Source organism: Thamnophis sirtalis, unplaced genomic scaffold (genome assembly GCF_051295495.1).
Source record: "Thamnophis sirtalis isolate CommonGarterSnake01/CBP01778 unplaced genomic scaffold, rThaSir2_p1.2 scaffold_13, whole genome shotgun sequence".
NCBI classification, from domain to species: domain Eukaryota; kingdom Metazoa; phylum Chordata; class Lepidosauria; order Squamata; family Natricidae; genus Thamnophis; species Thamnophis sirtalis.
In genome coordinates, this window is record NW_028261393.1 from 25,206,228 (window position 1) to 25,232,524 (window position 26,297).

At 44.6% G+C, this 26,297-nt stretch overlaps 1 protein-coding gene across 1 annotated transcript in view; it reads right to left on the minus strand.

The window, feature by feature from the left end:
- Positions 1-26,297, minus strand: part of COL9A2 (collagen type IX alpha 2 chain) — a 69,741-nt gene that overhangs the window by 37,407 nt on the left and 6,037 nt on the right. The window contains exons 2-14 of the mRNA XM_087728378.1: positions 26,057-26,131; positions 23,449-23,484; positions 21,515-21,577; positions 20,734-20,787; positions 19,203-19,238; positions 17,805-17,828; positions 15,369-15,422; positions 11,904-11,957; positions 11,351-11,398; positions 9,331-9,387; positions 8,264-8,317; positions 2,181-2,234; positions 1,458-1,511 (exon numbers count right to left, since the gene is read on the minus strand). Coding sequence (XP_087584504.1) covers positions 1,458-1,511; positions 2,181-2,234; positions 8,264-8,317; positions 9,331-9,387; positions 11,351-11,398; positions 11,904-11,957; positions 15,369-15,422; positions 17,805-17,828; positions 19,203-19,238; positions 20,734-20,787; positions 21,515-21,577; positions 23,449-23,484; positions 26,057-26,131 — 663 coding nt within the window. The remainder of the gene's footprint in view (positions 1-1,457; positions 1,512-2,180; positions 2,235-8,263; positions 8,318-9,330; positions 9,388-11,350; positions 11,399-11,903; positions 11,958-15,368; positions 15,423-17,804; positions 17,829-19,202; positions 19,239-20,733; positions 20,788-21,514; positions 21,578-23,448; positions 23,485-26,056; positions 26,132-26,297) is intronic.

A 26,297-nucleotide genomic window follows, 5' to 3' on the forward strand; every position in this document is an offset into this window, starting at 1 on the left:
GGGTCCAAATGGCTCTTTGAGTGTTTATGGTTGCTGACTCCTGGCCTAGAGGCCAAGAACCTTGCCAGATTTTAGGGAGGATTATTAGTTCTTTTACCGTTCCCTCTTGCAAACCATTGCCAGATTCCAACACAGTTATGCAGTTAAAACACAACTGTTGCAATTCATGTAATTTGTCTTCTTCCCCATCGCCTGTAGTCTGGACAGGAAACAATGGATGGAAACTAACCACAGAGAGAAGCAACCTAGAACTAAGGAGAAAATTCCTAACAATGAGGACAATTAACCAGTGAAACAAATTGCCTTCGGAAGTTGAGGCTTTTGAGAAGAGACTGGACAGCCATTTATCAGAAATAGTATAGCTCTCCTGAGAGAGCAGGAGCTTGGACTAGATGATCTCCAAGGTCCCTTCCAACTCTGTTAGTGTTCCCTTACCACGAGAGGTGAGGCGGGCCTCTATTCTTTTAACCTTCAGAAAGAGTGTCACCCCCTGGCTCTGCCAATTGGCACAGAGTGTTAGGCAATCCCAGGAAAGGTTAATGTTGTAAGATGTTCTCTCCATCATTTTAAATTTTAATACCATAATCCTACCTTTTAATTCTATTTTTGACTTGGTTAAGTGTTAGCTGCCCAGTCACTTGGGTGGTGTAGAAATGTGATGGATAGATGGATAGATGGATAGATGGATAGATGGATAGATGGATGGATGGATGGATGGATGGATGGATGGATGGATGGATGGATGGATGGATGAACTGGATCTTACCATGCCTTACTGAGACACACACACACAAGGCTCAGAGCCTTCTACTCCATACATTTGTGGTGCGCATTGGTTAGAGTGCAGTACTGCAAGCTACTTTTGCTGACTGCCTACTTCCAGCAGTTCGGGGAGTTCAATTCTCCCCAGCTCAAGGTTGACTCAGCTTTCCAACTTCTGGAGGTCGGTAAATTGAGGAGCCAAATTGTTGGGGGCAAGAGGCTGACTCTGTAACCGCTTAGAAACAGCTGTAAAAGCACTGCAAAGCAGTATATAAGTCTAAGTGCTATTGCTATTAATATTCTTTCCTCCTCCTACTTTCCCCACAACAACAATATACGAGGTAGGTTGAGCTGGGAGAGAACAACAAGCCCAAAGTCACCGACAGGGGTGAAATCCAGCAGGTTCTGACTGGTTGAAATTTTTGAGTAGTTTGGAGAACCAGTAAATACCACCTCTGTCTGGCCCCAGAATGGGGTGGGAATGGAGATTTTGCAGGATCTTTCCCCTGCCATGCACACCAAGCCACACCACGCTTACCAAGCCACGCCCACAGAACCAGTAGTAAAAAAAAATGAATTTCACCACCAGTCACCGAGATGACTTTCAGGCCAAAAGAAGGACCAGGACTTGCATGGTACTGGTGTGGGATTATTGTAACATCAATCCCCAAATCCCTAGTGTTTAATTCACTTACCATCTCTCCTTTTGGTCCTGCCTTTCCTGGATGTCCCCTGGGACCTTCTGGGCCCTGGGAAAGAAAGATAAACCAAAACTGGATTATATAATCTGCAAACTGGGATGATCATATCACACAAACCATCATCATCCACGGCCCAGAAGCGGTCTTTGAAGGGATATTTTAAAATGTGCCATGCACGTAAAAAAGGATTGGGCTCCGATGGGTTGATCATGACCACCATCCTGACTTCCACTAAACTTCTCCCCATAAAAGGACCCTCCTGCTTTGACCCTGTTTGTTCTATTTTGAAATGGAACATCAAAAAAATATCAACAGGCTGGCTGGGCAATTCTGGCAGTTGAAATCCACGCCTTAAAGTTACCAATCTTGAGAAACACTGATATATGGTATAATAAAAATTATATTACTTGGATTTATGAGCTCTCAGTACCTACTTATGTAGAGAGATGACCTCTATTGTAAGTAATGACCCTGACTAGATGATCAGATATGGAAGCTTAGAAATTGTCAGAAAGTTGAATAATTATGCTTGCTTGTCAGGCTCCTAGAGTAAAATAATACATCTCCAGCTTGTTCCATTTCTTGTTTTTCCTTATCAAGCCTTGGAGACAGACTGGAAAAAGGGAATAAGGCTACAAGGGTGTCTGGCACAAGAGTAATAAAATCTCTGGAGCAAAGGGAATGAGATTAAGAAGTAGAAATAATGAAATACATTACAGGGGGACCCTGAATGCCTTGTTCTCCAGAAAGGCCCACGTCACCCCTTGGACCCTAGGAAATAAAAAGAGACGAGTATCAAAACTGTAGAAAGGACAAACATCTAGAGATGAGCTTTACATCAAGAGAATTAGAAATCAGACTGACTGCATGTGCAAACTGTCAACTACTATCACACCAATTTAGGTTTCCAGGTTGGAAAATCTTCCTGATTTTCCTACACATCCTTCCTACACATTGTCAGAATTATACCACTTTATCAGTGAAATGGAGCCAGAGGTACTGTTGGTAATGAATTTGGGGGTGCCAGGTGCTCTGTACCCAGAGGACACCAATTTAAGGAAGGCTAACATATACCATACTCTAAAAGTTGAACAGGCAGGCAGGGTTAGCTACATACATGGTAGACTTTAGGAGAAACCCTCCCATATCACCACCTCTTACAACACTAGACAACACAGTATCAACAGTAGAAACCTTCAGATTTTTAGGTTCTATCATATCCCAAGACCTAAAATGGACACCTGTTGTGGCCCAGCAGGTGCCGTTGGAGCTGCCACCAGACTCCGACAGCGAGGGGCCCTCTGAGTCGGCTCTGAAGGATGTGGAGGACCCTGGACAAGGTTCCGACTCCGAGCAGGGCGCAGAGAGGCTGGTTGGCCACCAGGAGGCACCTGAGCCTTGGATCAGTAGGGAGGAGACAAGGGAGAGTGAGCCGGAGGTCAGTAGTGAGTTGTTCCTGGATGCACGCCATCGAAGAGCTACTAGGCGTCAGGAACGATTACGCAATTACAGGAGGTAATTGCACTCAGCTGATGGTCATTAGGCTCCTCTCCAGACTATAAAAAAGCTACTTGTGCACACACCCTCTTTGTAGAAGTCAACACAGAATCAAATGTCGGAGAACTTTGTATGAGCTTGGCAGGCTGGATTGCTGCCAAGCCTTATCTGTGTTTATTGCTGCCCAAGCTTGTCTGTGCTGGGTTGCTGCCAAGGACCTGTTTGTCTGTTAATTAAATGCTGTAATTTATCTCTGGCTCGGAGTGTGCTTTGGTGTGGAACGAGGGGGGTCAGAACAGACACCTAGCATCAAAAACGTCATCAAAAAATCACAACAAAGAATGTTCTTTCTGTGCCGACTCAGGAAGCTCAAACTGCCCAAAGAGCTGTTGATTCAGTTCTACAGAGGAATTACTGAGTCTTCTCATCTGCACCTCTATAACTGTCTGATTTGGTTCTGCAACCCAACAAGGGACTTCAGAGGATAATTAGAACTGCAGAAAAACAATTGCTACCAACCTGCCTTCCATTGAGAATCTGTATATTACACAAGTCAAAAAGAGGGCCATGAAAATATTTACAGACCCCTCACATCCTGGACATAAATTGTTTCAACTCCTACTCTCAAAACGATGCTATAGAGCATTACACACCAAGACAGCTAGACACAAGAACAGTTTTTTCTGTTCATCACTCTGCTAAACAAATAATTCCCTCAACACTGTCAAACAATTCACTAAGTCTGCACTAAGTGTTATGTTACTATTAGTCCTCCCATTGTTCCTATCACCCATCTCCTCCCACTTATGATTGCAACTTTGTTGCTTGTATCCTTACGATTTATATTGACATTTTAGACATTTTAGACATTTATTAAGATGTATAGGCCGCCCTTCTCCCTGAGGGGACTCAGGGCGGCTTACAATCACGGGAAGGGGGTGCAATAATAAAAGACAAACAGTGAGTAAACAAGATAAATAATAAAACACCAACTTGCATTCAACAGTCAACACTCGGGCGGGTAATTTAAGAACTTATCCCCAGGCCTGCTGGGAGAGCCAGGTCTTAAGGGCCGTGCGGAAGGTCTGGATGGTGGTGAGGGTACGAATCTCAACGGGGAGATCGTTCCACAGGGTCGGAGCTGCAACAGAAAAGGCTCTCCTCCGTGTAGTCGCCAGTCGACATTGACTGGCAGATGGGATCCGGAGGAGGCCCAATCTGTGCGATCTAATCGGTCGAAGGGAGGTAATCGGCAGAAGGCGGTCTCTCAAGTACCCAGATCCACTACCATGGAGTGCTTTAAAGGTGGTCATCAATACCCTGAAGCGCACCCGGAGATCGACAGGTAGCCAGTGCAGCTCGCGGAGGATGGGTGTAATGTGGGTGAACCGCGGTGCGCCCACTATCACTCGCGCGGCTGCATTCTGGACTAACTGCAGTCGCCGGATGCACTTCAAGGGCAACCCCATGTAGAGCCCATTGCAGTATTCCAGCCTAGAGATCACAAGGGCTCGAGTGACTGTTGTGAGAGCCTCCCGGTTCAGGTAGGGCCGTAACTGGCGGACCAGGCGAACCTGGGCAAACGCCCCCCTGGTCACAGCCGACAACTGATGGTCAAAAGTCAGCTGTGGATCCAGGAGGACTCCCAGATTACGGACCCTATCTGAGGGGTATAAAATTTGACCCCCCAGCCTGAGTGTTGGAATGTCGGCCAAATTGTTGGGAGGGAAACACAACAGCCACTCGGTCTTGTCCGGGTTGAGTACCAGTTTGTTAGCGCTCATCCAGTTCTTAACGGCCTCAAGGCCCTGGTTCATCACGTCCACCGCTTCATTGAGTTGGCACGGGGCGGACAGATACAGTTGTGTATCGTCCGCATATTGATGGTATTTTATCCCGTGCCTCCGGATGATCTCGCCCAGCGGTTTCATGTAAATGTTAAATAGTAGGGGGGATAAGACCGAACCCTGCGGCACCCCATATGTTAGGGGCCTCAGGGACGATCTCTGCCCCCCGACCAACACCGACTGCGACCTGTCCGAGAGGTAGGAGGAGAACCACTGCAAAACAGTGCCTCCCACCCCCACCTCCCGCAGTCGTCGCAGAAGGATACCATGGTCGATGGTATCGAAAGCCGCCGAGAGGTCAAGGAGAACCAGGATGGACGCATGGCCTCCATCTCTGGCCCTCCAGAGATCATCGGTCAATGCGACCAAAGTGGTTTCAGTGCTGTAACCGGGTCTGAAGCCGGACTGGAAGGGGTCAAGGTAGCTAGCTTCCTCCAAGGCCCGTTGAAGCTGGAAGGCCACCACCTTCTCGACAACCTTCCCAATAAAGGGGAGGTTGGAGACAGGACGATAGTTGTTTAAAATGGCTGGATCCAAGGATGGTTTCTTCAGGAGGGGTCTCACCACCGCCATCTTAAGTGTGGCGGGGAAGTGCCCCTCCCGAAGGGAGGCGGTCACGACCGCCTGGATCCAGCCATGTGTCACCTCCCTGCTGTTGGCAACCAGCCAGGAGGGACACGGGTCCAAAATGCAGGTGGAGGCGCTTACAGCTCGAATGGCCTTGTCCACATCCCCAGAGGCAACATCCTGGAACTTAACCCAGAGATGGTTTACCAAGTAATCCCCCTGTGTCTCGGCTGGATCTACGGCGGTGGAGTCCAAGTCCGAACGAAACCGAGCAACTTTGTCCGCCAAGAACTGGGCATAGTCCTCAGCCCTACCCTGCAAGGGGTCTCCCGCATCCCTCCTATTGAGGAGGGAGCGGGTGATCCTAAACAGGGCGGCTGGGCGTGACTCGGCGGACGCTACCAAGGCGGAGATATGCGTTCTTTTGGCAACTCTTAGTGCCCGGATGTAATCCTTGGTGCAGGTAGTCAAAAGTGCTCGGTTCTCCTCGGACTTATCGGACCTCCACAGGTGCTCTAGGCGTCTCCTCCGGTGCTTCTTCTCCCGGAGCTCCTCGGTGAACCAAGGAGGTCTCCGGGATCCGCTGACCCGGAGGGGCCGTAGTGGCGCAATCCGGTCAAGAGACTCCGACGCCGCCGAATGCCAGGCGGCAACCAGAGTCTCCGCCGAACTGTGGGCGAGAGTGTCAGGAATTACCCCAAGCTCCGTCTGGAACCTCAAAGGGTCCATAAGTCGCCTGGGGCGGAACCACCTGGTCGGTTCCTCCTCCCTATGGTGGGGGTTTGGCCTCCGGAAGTCAAGCCTCAGTAGGCAGTGGTCTGACCACGACAGGGGTATGATCTCATTACCCCTCAGACCAAGATCACGCATCCACTGCTCCGAGAGGAATACGAGGTCGAGCATGTGACCCGCTGTATGAGTTGGGCCCCGAATTACCTGGGTCAAGCCCATGGCTGTCATGGAAGCCATGAACTCCTGCGCCCCGTCAGAGCGTTCACCGAGCGATGGCAGGTTAAAGTCCCCCAGAACTATAAGCCTGGGGAGCTCAACTGCCAGCTCGGCTACTGACTCGAGGAGCGAGGGGAGGGATGCTGCAACGCAGTTGGGAGGCAGGTACGTTAGCAGCAAACCCACTTGACCCTTGAGGTCCAACTTTATCAGCAGGGACTCACACCCGGCAAGCTCCGGAGCAGGGACCCTACGAGGTAACAGAGACTCCCGGATAATAATAGCCACACCGCCACCCCTTCCCTGGGCTCTTGGCTGATGAAGCACCTGAAATCCCTCTGGGCACATCTCTACAAGGGGGACTCCTCCTTCTGTGCCCAGCCAGGTTTCAGTAATACATGCCAGGTCTGCCCTCTCGTCAACAATTAAGTCCCGGACGAGGGGAGCTTTGTGAACAACAGACCTGGCATTTAGCAACAGCAGCCTGAGACCAGGGTCCTGACTACTCGCGCCATCTGGTCTTGGAGTGGGACTCATAGGGCCAGAAGGAGGGATCTCTGCAATGTAGCGAACCCTCCTTCCCTGGTAATGGCTTGCCCTAAAGTCCCCGCCATATCTGCCCCTCCCTGTTATGACCGCAATGCTCCGACCCTCTCCCGTGGCCATAGTCCCCCCGACCACCCCGGTGACCCCCGCGAACCCCGGCAGGTCCTCCGAGTCAATCATACCCAAGCTCTCACACAAGCAGTCCTCACGAGTAATTAAAAAACACAAATTACAATGATAATAATAATAAAAGTGAGATCATTCACACCATCCCAGACAATCCCATGCACTCAACATACCAGTTTAAAAATTAAAAATTAAAAATTAAAAGTTGCGCAAGTTGGCAAGTCCGTGCTAAGCTTGTGATAGTCCAAGGCGTCCTCCACCCTCCCCTAGGGGGGGAGGGGGGGGAAAGGTACTCCACTCCTCTCCCTTCCTATGGCAATTAATTGGCAAGATGGTTAAAGGCCCAGTTCCAATCCACTGAAGATATATAGAGGGGGGAGGATGGTGCCTCCCTCCCTCTGGTAGGATTGAAAAGTCCCAGGAGTCTAGATGATTTAGGGGCCTGCCAAAGATGTTAAGTCCGGACTGCCAAACGTGTAGTAAAAGGCAGAGTCTGAGTGGCTGCAGTAGTGACACTGGGGCAGAGAGAGGTGACACTGATTGAACGGGTGTAGTACGTTCATACATATAAAAATCCGAGGGCTGCAGTTGCAATAGTGGCCACTGGGGGGAGTCCAAGCTGCCAGCTCGTTGTCTCTCCGGAGTAATGGCGTCTTGATTGATATTGATTGTTTCCTGATTGCTTATTTGTACCCTATGACTATCATTAAGTGCTGAACCTTATGATTCTTGGCGAATGTATCTTGTCTTTTTATGTACACTGAGAGCATCTGCACCAAAGACAAATTCCTTGTGTGTCCAATCACACTTGGCCAATAAAGAATTCTATTCTATTCCATTCCATTCCATTCCATTTCATTCATATTCCATTCCATTCCATTCCATTCCATTCATCTTCTATTCTATTCTATTCTATTCTATTCTATTAGTGCTTCTCAACCTCAACCTCAGCCAGATTAAGATCTGTGGACTTCAATTCCCGGAACTGATGGCTTGGAAATTCTGGGAATTGAAGTCCACACATCTTAAACTAGCCAAAGTTGAGAAACACTGGGCTACATGATTGAGATTTCTTCAGCTGGCAAACCTGGTGGCATTGGCTGAGCCTTTCTTATATGCTCATCCACCAGCTTGGTTGGCAATAAAGTTTGGGATGGAGCTGTGAGAAAACAGTAGAGGATTTGAACAAAACCCCTTAATCTTTCATAGCTTAATGTTCAATCAGTAAAAGAGCAAAATGAAAGGAGGATGAAGCATCTCCATTCTCACCAGCCGGCCTTGTCTTCCAGGCTCTCCGGAGGCTCCTGGTCGGCCTCTATGTCCCTAAAAGGAAAGCGAATCAAACTTTCAAAACAAATGTCAATCAACCTTTCTGATTGACAAGCTCAGCATCTTAGCCACTGAGCCACCGCGTCCTTTTTAAATGTAATGTAGAAACAGATAAAGAAATAGAAATATAGAAACAAATAAAAATGCAAAAATAAAGCTATACAGGGCCCCTTTAATCAGAATGGAAACTGACCTCTAGCTAGCAATAGCGAAAGAGGAGAGAAAGAGTGACATAAAAAGGAAAAGGTTCCGTCACCTGTACAATACAATACTAATAAAATTAAATTTGACTTCTTTCATTAGAGAAAAAAACATTATCTATGTTTACTGGTGACTGGAAGTCTCTTACAGATATTTTGCGAAAAGGGGGGAAAGAATGAACTTGTGATTTATGGTTTTAAAGATGAGACAAGATAGATTTTGGAAAGAAGAGAGTCACGATGTAACTTTAGAGAGAGAGGTTAAAATATATTTCTTCTTATAACTACTATGAAAAATATCGGAAGCCACATTTTAATGTATTGTTTTTTTTTCTTTTTGCACCCATTTTTCCCTTTTCTTCTTTCCCTATCTATCTCTGATTTTTTTTCTTACGTTTTGCCTTTTCTTTAATTTCTTTTTTCTTCCTTATGTTATATTTGTTTATGTTACTTTTTATCTTGTTTAAATGTTTCAATAAAAAAATTATCTGTCAGTCTGTCCATCTCCAGTACTAATAAAATTAACTAATGACCCTTGCTTGTTTCCATCATGATATAGCCAAGAGTTTTTCTGCTAACCCTTGAACAGCAGGAAATATTAATCTATATTACTGGCAGTTCCAGTCATGTAGATTAATATTTCCCGCTGTTCAAGAGCCAGAATTAGGGGTCGGGGCCAATTAAGATTAACCAATGTGACATCCATGGGTGCTTAACCTAGAGAAAATCTTCATGATTCTGAAGTCTGTATGGCAATTATCGCTAACAAAGCAACCTCCACAGATCATGGAGGAGAGAAATCCTTACCTTCAACCCCTGTAAACCTGGAGGTCCTTTGAGTCCAGGTGGGCAGTTGGTTGGACACTGCAAGCCATGAAGGGAAAGGAGAAGAAGAAAAGCATCTGAGATATCGTTCATCCAAGTTGCAATTTGGACAGCAATAACTGCAAGAGTCACTTGGTTAAGTTGGGTGGCTATAGAAAAAGGGAGGGGGGAAGGGAGGGAGGGAGGGAGGGAGGGGGGGAGGGAAGGAAGGAAGGAAGGAAGGAAGGAAGGAAGGAGAGAAATAGAAGGGATTGGGGGAAAGAAGGTGAGAGGAGGGAGGAAGAAAAGTGGCTGAGTGAGTGCAGGAAGGAATAGTGGAAGAAGGAAGGAAGGATAGGGAGGGAGGGAGAATGAAAAAGAGAGAATGAGAGAGAAAGGAAAGGAGGAAGGAAAGAGAGAGGGGAAGGGAGGGAGGAGAGAAATAGAAGGGATTGGGAGAAAGAAAGTGAGAGGAGGGAGGAAGAAAAGTGGCTGAGTGGGTGCAGGAAGGAATAGTGGAAGAAGGAAGGAAGGACAGGGAGGGAGGGAAGGAGAATGAAAAAGAGAGAATGAGAAAGGGAAGGAAAGGAGGAAGGAAAGAGAGAGGGGGAAGGGAGGGAGGGAGAAGAGAAATAGAAGGGATTTGGGGAAAGAAGGTGACAGGAGGGAGGAAGAAAAGTGGCTAAGTGAGTGGAGGAAGGAATAGTGGAAGAAGGAAGGAAGGAGAGGGAGGGAGAGAAAGAAAAAGAGGGAGAACACGAGAGAAAGGACAGGAAAGGAAAGGAAAGAAAGAAGGAAGGAGAGAGGGAGGGAGGGAGAAAGAGAGAGAGAGGGAGAGAGGGAGAGGGAGGGAGGGAGGGAGGGAGGGAGGGAGGGAGGGAGGGAGAGAGAGACATAGCCAACCCTCCAAAACACCAATGGCTTGGTTGCCTAAGATGTTCAATTAAGATGAAATTGTTGGAACCTTATACAGATGCCATTCTGGGTGATTGGGAAATTCACTGGCTTTATGTTACTTGAGAAGGAAAAAATCTCGAACCAGAAGAATCTAAATGATGCCCAGAAGGTGGATTGGACTAGAAGTCTAACTGACCTAGCCACCTTTTTTGTAGAGCTAAGGAAGGCAACAGGAAATATATTACATCCATTACCAAAGTGAGGAGAGGTGAAGCATATTTAAGTCCACAATACACAGGAAATACCAAAGAGGCTTAAAGGTTCCCCTCACACATATGTGCTGCCCCCGACTCTAGGGCGCAATGCTCATCTCCTTTCCAAAGCCAAAGAGCCAGGGCTGTCCAAAAACATCTCCGTGGTCATGTGGCTGGCATGACTAAACACCGAAGGTGCACAGAACGCTGTTACCTTCCCACCAAAAGTGGTTCCTATTTTTCTACTTGCATTTTTGCGTCCTTTCGAACTGCTAGGTTGGCAGAAGCTGGGACAAGTCACAGGAGCTCCCTCCGTTATGTGGCACTCGGAATTCGATACCAAAGAGGCTTAAAAAGGCTAATAATTCTTAGAAATATAAAAATAGGGAGGAGATACGGCACAATCAAACAAGCAAAACTGATCTCACCCTCACTAGGTAGACCAGGTCAGGAAATCAACACCACATAAGGGTTGAAACTATTTTTTATTGAAATTGGCTAAAATAAGATAAACTTGCTAGTCTGATTGTGCTCCCTTTTCCTCTCCCACCTTAATTTTACTTCTATTAAAGTGTGAATGTGAATTCAAACCGATGAAAGCTACATTAGTACATTGTGCACTTTATGCTCCAAATATTGTAGCCTGTGACTGGTTCAGGACATTTGCTATGCCTCAGATAAAGGTCAGAGGACGTTTCTTGAGCATCTAGCATGGTAACGCTTTGAAAAATGAAAGTCTTAATAACAATCATGAAGTGGAAGAAAAACCAACCATGGGAGGAAAAGAAAGAGTTTCTTTGCATCTTATTATTTTTCAACCAGCCCAAGACGGGCTTTGTTATGAAATGGGAATTAAATGTAGTCCTTCTTACCACGAAATCAGCACTGCCTTCGGCTCCTTGTAGACGACCAATTGGGCCCTTAGAAAGCATGAAAAAGCATAAAGCCATCAAAAATGGAAAACATTCTCTCACTTATTAAAAAAAAGTGCGTGGGTGGCAGTTACTTTTCATTTTTAACTGAAAGAAAAGTTTTTGTGGCAATGACTATCCAGACTGAAGGCTTTTAGGGTCAACACGTTGAGTGAATTTAGTTCTTTCATGGGTGCTGATATTTGAGTTGTTTCACTAGATGTTACTCTCAAATCTATAAATGACTTGCCTTCATACTACTGTGTAAAGCACCCAAATCAATAGCAACAGAGCTGTGAAGGAATGTAGTCTGGATTCCCAGGAGGGAGGGGCTGCATTCCAGAGGAGCAAGAGACAACTCAGTTCAGATAGTTCCCAGAGTATATGCTTTTAGGGGATGCTAGCATGCTTTAATTTATCAAGATTTTGTCTGTGGGTGAGGAACAATAAAGTAATCTGCTTGGAAGAACCTCACTGTCCTTTTCTTGGTTTTTGGAGCCTGACAAGAACTTACTGGCATTCCAGGAGGCCCTGGAGGCCCTTGTGGTCCATCTGGTCCGCGTTCCCCCTAAAAAACACAAGAAGAATCATAAAACCATCCCAGCAGCAAAGTCCAAAAGACAATCTACCACTAATGACTTCTCCACCAAGACTTCCATTGTGAACTCAAAACACCTGAGGGTAGGACAAGAAGCAATGGGTGGAAACTAATCAAGGAGAAAAGCAACTTAGAACTAAGGAGAAATTTCCTGACAGTTATAACAATTAATCAGTCTCCAGAAGTTATGAATGCTCCAACACTGGAAGTTTTTAAGACGATGTTGGATAACCATTTGTATGAAACGGTGTAGGGTTTCCTGCCTAAGCAAGGGATTGGACTAAAAGAACTCCAAGGTCCCTTCCAACTCTGTTAATTTTATTCTATTCTAACATCCACAGTCTTTAAGAATGGGCATCAGGAGTAATATCCAAATTTCTTAGAATCATCATTTTTCAACCTTGGCAAGGATGAAGGTTGAGTGCTGAAGTCCACCCATCTTCAGGTTGCCAACATTGAGATATACTGCTTAGGATGGCTCTCCTATTGCCATCTGAGCTATGGAAGCCATACAATGAAGTAGATAGCCAAGGAAGCAACCAGGAGTGCACAGAATGAAGCGATAAGGAAGGAAAAATGGAATTATTAGGCAATTTGGAGTGGGGAAACGAATGATTTCTGGAGGTGATCTTCAATTCTACTTTATTTTTGCCTCCTTCCGGCCAAAATGGAGCAAGGTTTTGCCAAATGGTTGGTTTATTTTAAAATACAACAGAATTACTTGTGCAATATTTATTTTTAGAATATTGAAATGAGGATGTAAATTATGCAGGATGCAAAACCAACCTATTCTGAACACAAGATTCACATTATCTAATTTAATTTAACTCACTTAGCAAGCATAGGCCTGATCCTAGGAAAAGAAAGAGGGAGTGATTGGGCAGCTTTCATTTTTTAATTCCTAATTTGGGTCTCTTTCCGAATCTTTCATTCTCTTTCTCCTTATTTATTGAGTTAGTCTCAAAGATGCAAGTATCCTCAGCCATATGGCAGCAGTAACTATATATAAAAATTAGTTAGATATAGGTTCACATAGAAATGTTGCCTCCAGATTACATTTTTATATCATTTTATTTATAGTATTTCCTGGACAATTTCTACAAATATCCTGATACATGTCTCATGACACATATATCTTTTCTATGGATAAAAAGCAAGTAAACCTACTTCCAGACCTGGAATAAAGTACATTAGCCATCATTATTGTTAGCTCTGTTTAATATAATCAAGTGTGTGCAATATTCGCCATAGAATAAGACATTGAAGCTGACAATGTCCATCTTGAGACCAACTTTAAATTTCATGGCTGAAAGACTTGGGAAATTGGAAGGAGAGGAGGGGTGAAATGCTACCAGTTCGTCCCAGTTTCCCTGAACCAATAATAAAAAAAAGTGCTACTGATTTGTGCAAACTGGTATTTCAAAGAATCAGCTGTGACGCATGATTTATATTAGTATAGGTGGTATCTTGCTCAATAGTAGTAAGTGTGAGAGGGATCTTGGAGTCCTAGTGGACAACCATTTAAATATGAGCCAGCAGTGTGCAGCAGCTGCCAAAAAAGCCAACACAGTTCTAGGCTGCATAAACAGAGGGATAGAATCAAGATCATGTGAAGTGTTAATACCACATTATAAGGCCTTGGTAAGGCCACACTAGAAATACTGCATTCAGTTTTGGTCACCACAATGTAGAAAAGATGTGGAGACTCTAGAAAGAGTGCAGAGAAGACCAGTGAAGATGATTAGGGGACTAGAAACTAAAACATATGAAGAGCGGTTGCAGGAACTGGGTATGAAAAGAACGACTAGGGGAGACATGATAGCAGTGTTCCAATATCTCAGAGATTGCTACAAAGAAGAGGGAGTCAAACTATTCTCCAAGGCACCTGAGTGTAGAACAAGAAGCAATGGGTGGAAACTAATCAAGGAGAGAAGCAACTTAGAACTGAGGAGAAATTTCCTGACAGTTAGAACAATTAATCAGTGGATCAACTTGTCTCCAGAAGCTGTGAATACCCCAACTGGAAATCTTTAAGAAGATGTTGGATAGCCATTTGTCTGAAACGGTATAGGGTTTCCTGCCTAGGCAGGTGGTTGAACTAGAAGACCTCCAAGGTCCCTTCCAACTCTGCTATTGTATTAGCTAGAATCGCCGCATTTCCTGCTTTCTAGCTAATTTAAATTGTGCATCACAGCTGATTGTTGGAAATCGAAGGTCCTGCGCATGCATGGAAATTGATTTCACCTCTGAAGGAGAGGTGTTCCTTGTTTGTTCTCTCATTCTGGCAAACTTTGTTTTTCTGCCTAGAACATTCTGTCCAATGAAGAGTTCCAGAGAAGTCTCTGAATGGCTGCCATCCATCCATCCGTTCAATATCATATCCATTCATCCCTTAGGTCAGGCCTGCAGCCATCTTTTCTTTTGCGTCTTTGGCCTGCCACCCTTTCGATTATTCTGCTATGCATTTTCTATTGTGGGAAAATGGGAGAGGGGATTGTAAGGAGTCATATACTATGTAGCCATAACAAAATTCTTTCTAGGAAGCCAAGGTCATCCTGTGTCTTTGCACCTCTGCACCTGATCGGATCTGGATAGGTGGAACTGCCAGCATGGCAGTGGATGATTGGACCATGTGATGGACTTGTGGGTGTGGGGGCAAGATCTTGAACTTTCAACTGGGTGGGGAGAACCAGGAAGCCTTCAGATTTGGGTTTTTCCAGATGTACCAACATGGCTCTCTTAATAAATTGGAACTTTGCTTCAGACTCTGATTTACTTTTGGATGCTATTTGGAACCCTGACACCTCAATTCCTCCATCTATACATTGCTCCATCCATCTAATATACAGTATTCATCCATCCACCCATATTGTATCCCTCCCCCCCCTATCTCTCCATCCATCCAATATCATATCCATTCATCCATCCCTCCAACATTGTATCCATCCATCGATTCCTCCAATATTGTGCTGTGTTTCCCCGAAAATAAGACAAGGTCTTATTTTCTTTTGATCCCCGAAATAAACACTTGGCCTTATTTTCAGGGAGGTCTTATTATTTTTGAGGTGCAGGAGGAAGGAAGCGTGGTCACCTTATGGCTGCTGCTGTGTTACAATATTTTTGGGGATGGCTTATTTGGGGGGGGGTTATTTTCGTGCATGTGCTCAAATGCCCGATTGGGCTTATTATATGGGGAGGTCTTATTTTCAGGGAAACAGGGTATCTATCCATCCATCTACCCTATATCCATCTTTCTTTTTGCCTATAAGGACCCTCATCATATCATCATTCTGCAATGTATACCCAGGAACTGATTCCAGAACACTTTTAGACAACTCAGTAACCTCAAGGAATCGGTACACATCTCAATTGAACCCTTACCTTCAGTCCCAAAGGTCCCATTTCTCCAGGAAGCCCAACTTGACCTGGGGGGCCCTGAGACATGAAAAAAGAGAGGGAGGGGTTTTTATTTTCACCATATGAATTCTAGATGAAAGAATAAGAGAATGGAGGACATTAAGGAGGATTTATTTGAGCTGGACGTCCTCCTTTGCAGAAAAGATTTGCTTGGTTAAAAAATGAAAGACAAATTTTGGAAGCTCTCCAAAACCAAGACTAGATGGCTCTTCTAACTGATAGGAAGACTGCAAACTGCCTTATATCATATCAGAGCTTCATTTCACTTAGCCTAGTAATTCTTGAGGGTTTCAGTGTGATGTTTTTTGGTGCTACCTGGAGAACTCCTATTAACTTCTTTTAAAAATTGGAAAGTATCTTTTAAAAAAAATTACCATGTGCTCCTTTTGTACAGGGAAGAGTGGGGCGATCACCTGGTTTGCTACTTCAGTTTCTGATCACAGGCCAAGAGCACTGGATTTTGCCTGGGTCAGCAAAGTTCTGGGCATTTAGCAGCACATACCAAATTCTCTGATGCTGAATCAGATTGTCGGCGTGACTAATAAGGTGCCTAAAATCTCAGGCAGAAAAGGAAGCACTTTTTCCTCCCACTCTTTCTGTGTTAAAGGAAAGCATGCAGATTTGCAAACCTCCCTTGCTTTTGATTTCAAAACATCATATTCCAGTAGGAAAAAAGAAGGGCTGCACATATGGATTCCATGCATGAAAATCAGTTTAACTACAGGTAGTCCTCGACATACAGCAGTTCGCTTAGTGACCATTCGAATTTACATCGGCACTGGGGGGAAAATGACTTAGGACCATTTTTCACATTTATGACCCTTGCCGCATCCCCATGGTCACACGATCAAAACTGAGATGCTTGGCAATAGACTCATATTTATGACGGTGGCAGGGCGCCGATGATGATGTGATCATCTTTTGTGACCTTCTGACAAGCAAAGTCAGTGGGGAAGCCAGATTCATTTAACAACCGTGCTGCCAACTTAACAACTGCAGTGATTCACTTACCACGTGTGGCAAGAAAGGTCATAAAACTGGGGGAAACTCACTTGACAAATGTCACACTTAGCAGGAGGAATTTTGGGCTCAATTGAGGACTATCTGTACTTGCTGCATTGATTGAATTAAAGATTCCCCTCGCACATATGTGCTAGTTGTTCCCAATACTAGGGAGCGGTGCTCATCTCCGTTTCGAAGCCGAAGAGCCAGCGCTGTCTGAAGACGTCTTGCATGACTAAACGCCAAAGGCGCATGGAACACTATTACCTTCCCATCAAAGGTGGTTCCTATTTTTCTACTTGCATTTTTACATGCTTTCGAACAGTTAGGTTGGCAGAAGCTGGGACAAGTAACAGGAGCTCACTCGGTTACACGGCGCTAGGGATTCGAACCGCTGAACTGCTGACCTTTCTGATCGACAAGCTCAGTGTCTTAGACACTAAGCCACCACGTCATTGGATTACATCTTCTTATTCAATTTCTGACTCTGAATACTGATAAGTCGTTGACTTATGGCTACAAATGGGCTCAGAATTTCCATTGTTAATTAAGGCAATTTTAAGTGAGTCGTGCCTGATTTTACGACCTTTTTTGGCCACTATTGTTAAGCGCATCACTGCACTTGTTAAGTGAATCATGCAGTCGTTAAACAAGTCCAGCTTCCCACACTAGTTTTACTTGTCAGAAGCTGGCTGGAAAGATCAAAAATGGTGATCAAGTGATCCTGGGACACGGCAACTGTCATAAATGCATGCTAGCTGCCAAATCCCTGGTTCATGTAATCAGATTACCATGACAGTCGAGAACTGAAAATAAGCCACATTTTCCAGCACCATTGCCATAACGAATGGTCATCAAATGAATGGACTCCGGGTGTCAGACCTGCAAGCCATCGTTTATCTTTGGAACTTCAGGCATGCCACATTTTCTACTGAGGGGAAATGGGAGGGGGGAATTATACAAAGTGTGGGAGATATTCAGTCAAAATAACATTCTTTCTCAGAAAGTCAAGGCCATCTGGCCCTGCACCTGGAGTGGGAGGCATCTCCAGTTTTGGATGGTTCCTGTTTGGGCCATGTGATGGACATGTGGGTGCTGGACAGGGACTTGAACTTTCTTTTGGGTGGGGAAAACCTGAAAGCGTTCAGATTTGGGTTTTCCCAGATGTGCCAATATGACATCTCAAATAAAATGGAACTTTGAGGAAACTCAAGCCTCAGAGTCTTCTTTCATTGGAGGTTTTTACTTGGAACCCTAACATTAACCGGAATCTGAAAGTTCATCAGGAGTATCCAATTATTTTGCATTTAAATGAGAACCAAGCAAATGTCTTCTTTATTGTCATCAAGCACACTACCTACCACCAGTGTAACCCAACATGTCACAAGTCACACTTACAGGAAGGCCTGGAAATCTGGGTCCCTGAAACAGACAGATACAATAGGTTGTTATTCTTCAATGCAGGTCAACTGTTGAAAAATTAAGTGCTGTAGCACTGGCACCAACATTTCTAAGAGTTAGAAAACATCTTGCTTTTCTCTAGTCAGAATTCACTGCATTGGGGGATTATAATTTTTTCAACCATGGTGCACATTTAGAATTTGAGAACATATTAGAGAAATCCTCACAAAACTATCATCCTGCTGGATGTGGCCAATCATGAAAAAAAAAAAACTATGGCAGGGGAGAATTTAATTCCCTGGCTGCAGCCACCCATGATTTATTTTTAAGACCAGCTGTGGGATCTAAGTTGGGTACAGTGGCTCTGCATTAAATATGGATCATGTGAATATTTAGGGTGGAATGTTGGAATGTTCTTGTTGTGGCCCGCCATTGGCCTGCGGAGCTGGCAGCAAAGTTTGGATGGTGAGGAGGTTGGGGAGAAACATGGTCCAGTCCAGGAGTCTGGGGAAGACTCAGACGAGGGCTCTGCATCAGAGGCAGAGAGTGGGCCAGGGCCATCTGGGAGTTACATGCTGCCTCCGGAGCCTCCAGAGTCAGACATCAGTGAGGCAGAAGAACAGTGTGAGCCTGTTCCCAATGTGCGCATGCACAGAGCAGCCAGAAGACAAGAACAGTTAAGACAAAAGGGGCGACTTGGGAGAAAGGCTTGGAGATGATTGGCTCCTCCCATTAGACATAAAGGAGGAACAAAGGCACATGAGCCTTTGCAGGAAGCAATTTGTTCATTCTGGTCGGTTCAAATTCTGAAGCTCCGTTTGACTCTGTGCTTCATTTGGCCTTGCAAAACTAATTGACAATTAGGTCTCTAGAAGCATTTCAAGGAAGATAAAGGTGGTGCTTATCAGCATTACCCTGAAAGACTGTGACAGATGTCTGTCGGACTCTTCACAGACTGTTTGTGAATCATTATGGGCTGTGAATGACCATAATACACAGTCGTTTAAATAAAAGAGGGTTTTTGGGGACTAAGCGTGTGATTTATGCTTTATCAGGAAGCCTAGGTCAGAACAGTTCTGAGGCCCAAAAATGTTTGAGAAAAGCCTGATCCCATTTCTAGTGCTCCATTTCGAGATCCCGCTGCCAAATGAATCTGAAAATTCTGATTGTCTCCGGGTTCAGAGAAATTTGCATTCTTGCAGGATGCATTGTTAATAATCTAAGATCATAAACAAAGGTTTGGTTTTGGCTTATGCTAGAGAAGCCCTGGGTAGATCAAAACTCAGGCCACATTTGGAAAACGTTTCCCCCAGTTGCATTAAAGTTACATGTCATTACTTTGGACAATGGAGGTATTTGCTTATCCAGCATGTGCAAAGAAAAGCAGACACTTACTGGGAGCCCCAGTGGTCCAGGAAGTCCAGGCTGGCCCTGCAAGAGAAGAGAGAATTTTGATGTAGCAGGAGCCACAAAACAAGACTTTGATTCAACTTCCAATTTTAGAGGTTTCCCCAAAGACTTATTTGTCTATGGAGATTCTCGGTCATCCAGGTCATGGTTGTCTCAAGGGTGCTCTTTTTTTTCCAAGAGGCAACTGGATTTTCTTATTTATTTTTTTTCTTTGAAGATGTACAAATGGGTATGGAGTTTTCTTGGAACTGCTGAAAGGACCGTGTTGTAGATGAGCTAGACAAAAAAACAAAAACCACTTCATAAATGCAAGGCACAACATAGGAGAACAAACCCATCAGGACTAGATACAGCAGTCCATCTCCATCTAAAAGACAAAGTCCACTCTTTTGAAGACAGCAAAGTCCACATTTTGGACAGAGAGGACCGCTGGTTGGAAAGAGGGGTCAAAGAGGCCATCTATGTCAAAATTGAACAGCCCTTTCTCAACAGATGGGTAGGGATACGACATCATCTATCTCCAGTCTACAACATAGTCCTTTCAGCAGTTCCAAGAAGGCTCCACACCCATTTGCACCACTCGGATGACCCTTTTTGTTTTTTCCAAAAACAAAAAGGCCCTGAAAAAGGCTTTTTTCAGCCTGAAAAAAGCCTCAAAAACAGGCTGAAAAAAGCCCCGAAAAAAGGCCTGAAAACTGGCTGAAAAAAGGCTTGAAAACGGGCCAAAAAAAAGGCCTGAAAATGGGCCATAAAAAGGCCTGAAAATGGGGCATGCAGAGCCACAAAAATGACTGGCAGGTTGGCGGGGCTTCGGCAATATTCGGTCTATTTCACCCCCTTTTGGGAGTCAAAAAGGTGCAACTTATAGTCCGAAAAATACAGGTCTCTGGAAGTGCTTCAAGAGAGATAAAGGTGGGTGCTTATCAGCATTATTTATTTTATTTGTTTGTTTATTTATTTATTAATGGGATTTATATGCCGCCCATAAATCCCATTAAATAAATAAATAAATAAATAAATAAATAAATAAATAAATAAATAATACTGATAAGCATCCACCTTTATCTCCCTTGAAGCACTTCCAGAGACCTACTGCATTACCCTGAAAGACTGTGTCAGAGTGGTTGTGAGTCATTACAGGCTGTGAATGAACATAATTCACAGCCGTTTAAATAAAAAAAAGGGTTTTGGGAACTAAGCGTGCAATTTTTACTGTCTCAGGAAGCCTAGGTCAGCACAGACCTTTCCCATTCATTCTTCAGCAGTAGTAATAACAGTCATGGCATTAGAAAGCAGGATCAAAAGCTGAAGTCAATCATGGATCCTGGGATACTTTTCTCTAAACTGTGCCCTCCTCTCCCCATGTGAGATCACAGCTTCTTGAGGGTATCTGGAGTTGCAGTCCCAGTACATGTGGAACAACAAGCTGAGGAAGGATGCTTTGGTGACTTCAACATGGATCAAAATCTCAACATGCATCAAAATCTCTCCCCCAGGCAGAAAAAAAGTTACCCACTTTGGGACCTTGTCTTCCAACACGGCCTGGCTCTCCTTTAGCTCCCGTAAGGCCCTACAAAAGAAGAAGAACAAGAAATAATAAAAAGGATAGTTTGGGAGAAATGATATAAGTGGTTAGATGACAGAAATAAGAAATTGGGAAATGTAAAGTGTATCGTAGTAGAATTAGGAAACAGTGATAAGAAAGTAGGAAAAGTAGGATTTACAAAAGTAGAAAAAGACATATAATAGAATAAGGGTAACAACGGCTGTCTGATACAAATGACCAAACACAGAGTATTAAGTAAAGGAGTAAGAAATAAAATGACTATAAGTATAAAATTGGAATGTATAGTGGGGGGGGGGGAGGGAAACAATACTTGTAAAGATATACCAATAGATATCTGCTGTAAGAAGGAATGTGCAATTCCGGTGTTGTTTGTAAGTTTTTTGTATGTTTTTGTCAATGTGTTTAAGTGTTTAAAATTAAAAATGTAATTTAAAAAAAGAAAAAGGATAAGAAGGAGAATGACAGGAATCAATTTGATGGTATCAACCAGCATTTGTAGAGAGAAGCAATAAGTTTGGCTGAAGCCCTGAAGATCATCCAGGAATGATCAAGGAATCGGCTAGGGACAAATTAACGTTTGAGGGGGAGAATGGAACACAATCCAAAGGAAGCATGTTTGCATACATTTGCATACTTATAGGAAGCAAAATAATATTCCAAATTAAGAACCTACAGAGCCCTGTAGATATGCGGAAGTGCAGTTCAGATTCTGGGCTGAGCAACTACTCACATCAATTCCGGGTTTTCCTGCAGCTCCATCTGGTCCTGGGAGGCCTGGAACTCCTTTGGTCCCCTGTCACAAAGAAAGGACGGGGACATTAATTTTTCAAAAAAATCAAGGAGGAGCAGGTGCCTCACATCTAGCCCTTCTCAAAAGATTTATGCTGCTGTTCTTCAATTTAATGCCCTCTAGATACATTTGGACATCCAATCCTGAATTTAGCCATGCTGGCAGAGAGTGATGGAATTAGTAGTCCCAACTAATCTGGGGAATGACCATCTGAGAAGGGCAAGTTAAGACTGTCCAAAACTCCCACATTCCCCAAATTAAAGCTCAAGTAATCCTTGATGTAAGAGGGATGCAGTGGCTCAGTGGCTAAGATCAGAACGGTCGGCAATTTGGCAGTTCGAATCCCTAGCGCTGCGTAACAGAATGAGCTCCCGTTACTTGTCCCGGCTTCTGCCAACCTAGCAGTTTGAAAGCACGTAAAAATGCAAGTAGACAAATAGGAACCACCTTTGGTGGGAAGGTAACAGCTTTCTGTATGCAAGGGGAACCTTTACCTTTAATCCTTAATGTATGACAACAACTGGGCCCAAAATTTTCACTGCTAGGCAAGAAAGTTCAATTATGCCCCATTTAATGACCTCTTTTGCCCCAGGTGTTAAGCAAATCACCACAGTCGCTAAGTGAATCATGCAGTTATTAAGCAAAGCTGGTTTTCCTCCTTGACTTTTGCTTGTCGGAAGCCAGCTGGCCATGTTATTCATGTGGCCCCAGGTCACTGCAACTGTCATAGGTACAGGCCCATTGCCAAGTGCCCGAATTTTGATCATGTGACCTCATGGAGACTGCAACAGTGGTCATGTTGCTTTTTTTCAATGCTGTTGTAACTTTGAATGGTCACTAAATGAATGGTTGCAAGCCAAGGGCTACCTGTATAGTACAGGTAGTCCTTGACATGTGACTGTAATGGAGCCTGTTCATTGGGGTTGCAAGTTGGGACGGTCGTAAAACAGATCAGTCATGGGACCCTTTTTGCAACAGTTCCTACGTGGCCACAGTAGCTGTAAAACAAACACTATAGTAATAAAGAAAACCCATGGTTTATTATGGGCGTGGCTCTGCAGTCATGTGACCAAATAAAACATCGTCACATGACTGCAGGATGCTGAAAATGCTCCTAAACACAACTGTGTTGCTGAATGCCTGAAGTTTAGGACACGTGACCGTAGAAGCCGCCTGTTCGTTTGAATTGGGTCAGACGTAGCTCAAGATAAGTGCGCCATAGCTTGGAATGGTTGCTAAGCAACTGGTCATAAGTCAAGGACTACTTACACACTAGTTGTCCATCAAGAGCATACTTCAAACAGGCTTTTTTAGCAATACCTAGCAAAGACTTATAGCCTGAAAATAGCTGCAGGACTCCCTCTGGTGTTCTGCCCCAGATTCTGAACCTTCTACATTAATGTACAATATAGCCCAGTGATGGCTAACCTTTTTCTCCTTGTGTGGAAAAATCGCACGCACAACAGCGTGCACATTCTCACACTCATAATGCAATATGCATGTGCTCCCCTTAAACATGCACACGACCCCCCATGCCCCATGTTGGGCCTACCAGGCCTCCCTGAAGTCTCCTGGAACCAAAAATGAGGCATGGGGGGCGTACCACCCCCCCCGCTCTACCCCCCACCCCCCACGCATGCACACGTATTCGTGTCTCTTGCATACACGGCAGAGACCTGAAAATCAGGTGGCTGGCACATGCACGGAGAAGCTGAGCTGGGGGACGGCTCGCGTGCCCGCAGAGAGGGCTCCACATGCCACAGGTGGCACGCGTGCCATTGGTTCACCATCATGAGTACAGCCTTTATTGTCATTGTATATCATGTATACAACAAAATTAGGCAGACTGTGGCTTGCAAAGTCAGCATACTTACAGGAACGCCTGCTGCACCGGGTGGACCTTTATCGCCCTATGGAGACAAAAAAAAGAAAAAGAAAGAATGGTCATTATTGATGGGTTTGATAAATTTCCAGTCCCCTTTTAAGTCATCCTTTCAAGGCAAATACAAAGCATCTGGTAGAGCAGGGATGTTTTCAGTGATGGGATTCAAATAATTTAACAACCTGGTTCTCTGCCCTAATGACCAGCTGGGTAAGCGGTGCTCAGTGGTCATGTGACTGGCTGTGGGCATGGCCAACTCAACATCATTCACATTGATGGACACTTCGCCTTAGCTGTTACAATCGAATAAGGGTTAACCGGAGAGACAGTTTCTATAAGCAGGGCAATAAAGATTAGGCTAGAAATAGTGCCAACATGTTTCCTTCCTGCCTTCCTTACAGGATTAGCCCTGGAAAGTGGGGAAAAAAACAAAAGGAGATTTATTCCAACAACCGGTTCTCGGAACTGCTTAGTAAGTTAACAACCAGTTCTCCCAAATAGGTGTGAACAGGCTGAATCCCACCACTGGATGTTTTCTTTATTTATCAAATTTATAGACCGCCCATCTTACTCTCAAAGTTCTGAGATAATACTAAGATTGGGGGAGGAAGGAGGGAGGGAAGAAGAGAGGGTAGTAAAGAGGGAAAGAGGGAGGGAAAGAAAGAGAGAAGGAGTGTTGAAAGGAAGGAAGGAAGGAGGGAGGAAAGGAGGGAGGTTAAGAGAAAAGAAAGGAGGAGGGAAAGAGGAAGGGAAGGAGGGAAGGTATGTGTGAAGGAGGGGGGGATCGAGGGAGGGAAAGGAGGGGGGAGGAAAGGAGGAAAGGAGAAAAGAAAGGAGGGAAGGCAGGGGAAAAGGAAGTAAGGGGGGAGGGAAGAAAAGGGTATGGAAAAGAAGAAATGGGGGAAGAGAAGAGGGAGGGAAGGAATAAGATACCTAACCTTTGATGTTTATAATGATTTGATAGTATGGGAATATCTCGAAATGTAGTTGTATTGTTTTCTACAAGTTATGGATGTTGTATTTTCTTTTTACCAATAAAATCTTTTTTAAAAAATTAAAAAAAAAAAAAAGATTGCAAAGTGTCCTTTGGAATAAAGAATCCAGGATAAATTGTCTGGAGGTTAGAAGTTCTTCTACTGGCTTAGTGAAGAGTAGGAGGGCGAAAGTCCTGTCTTTAATGGCACAGTTTTGTCTCCAGCTTCCTTGGCTTCTCATCTTTCCATTCAATCCCAAGGGAAGGTCTCTTCTGGTGAGAGTGGAAAGCTAAGCAACCAGGGAGACTATCCTGAGTTCAGGAGTGAGTTGCTGCCGGCATTACTGCCAGTTCGGTGGGTGCACATTTGCAAATAAAAAGGTCTGCGCATGCGCAAAATGTTTAAAAGGGGGGGGATTTTGCATTGAAAATTGTTCTGCGCATGCGCAGAACAGAAAAACAAGATGGCGGCACCGTAGGAGTACCGGTTTGGGTGCGTGGCAGGCCTGGGTCACTGACGGTTCCAGTGACCCAGGCCGCCAAGTTACTACCTATTCGACTAAACTGATCCAAACCAGGGCCTGAGCTTCAGGATGCCTCATCAGAGAACACACTAAGGCCAAATTTAGGCTTTCTCCACTTCTAAGAAGATAGCAATAAATCCAAACAATAGCAATAATCCTCGTTAAGTCCAAACTCACCCTAGCCATAAAGGAAAACATTTGTAGCTGGGGGTGGAAATGGGGGGGTCCTTGATGCTCTCTGAGCTTGGTGGTTTTCTTGCAGACATTTCATTACCCAAGATAGGCAACATAATTGTGTTGCAACTCCCCTTTGGCCCCCAGAGATTGGAATTATATCTCATTCAGAGGAGGAAAAATCCATTTTCCTCCTTAAATTTTTTTGTGACCTTGAATATATAATAAATGTATAAGAATGACAAATGTAAAGAAGAATAACAATCATGTGAATGTATACTTAAAATGGTATGTAAAAGAATAAAAAAAAAAATCTTTGAAAAAAAATTTTTTTGAGTCCTGGATGTACTGTAACCTTGGGACCTATTGTGAAATGGGCACACAGCATATTTTCTCTAAATTATAGTTCTAATATAACCCTCTTTAAGATGGGGGGGCACAGGTTGCAAATTTCATCTCCAAGTTAACAAACTGGTTCAGTTTTATTCCCCCATCCCATTTCTCCCTCCCCAGCCCATCTTCCAAAAGTAACCAGCAGGAACATTTCCCATACTCACCAAATCCTTTCTACCTTTATTGGGGGTGGAGGGTAGGGAGTTAACACTTCTGCTTAAAAGCCAGTGAATGAATTAAGGCTGCCAAGGGCCAACTGCAAACTTCTGCCACTCTCATGTTTGCTGCAAAATTCCCTGCAAAAACCCCACATGGGGGAGGGAATCCTGGCCTTGAAGAATTTTACAGCTGAAGCCTGTTAGGTGGAGGGTGTGTGTGTGAGAGCCAGCAGCAGTTCCTCCTCCCCTCCTGCAACCTTGGGCCACATTGGAAGGACACAGCCTCGAGTTTCCTTCTAGATACAATGCTCGTCTTTGTGCGCAGAGGTGCACTCCCTGCCTGCCTGCTTTGGTTCCTGAGCTCAGCAGTGGACTCACATCAATCCCATCCGCTCCTGGCACACCGGGTGGACCTGGGGGGCCCCGTGGCCCAGGTTCTCCTGGTGGACCTTGCTAAGGAAAGAAAGGAAAAAGTTATTTAGTGGAGGAAAGAACCCCAGGAAAACAGAAGAGCTGAACCGGTTGCATTTTTTCCACAATTGCAAGGCAAGAGGGAAAAGAAAAAGACATGGGTGGTGGGAATGATCTTTGGATTACAATCACTGGGACCTTCTTCCAT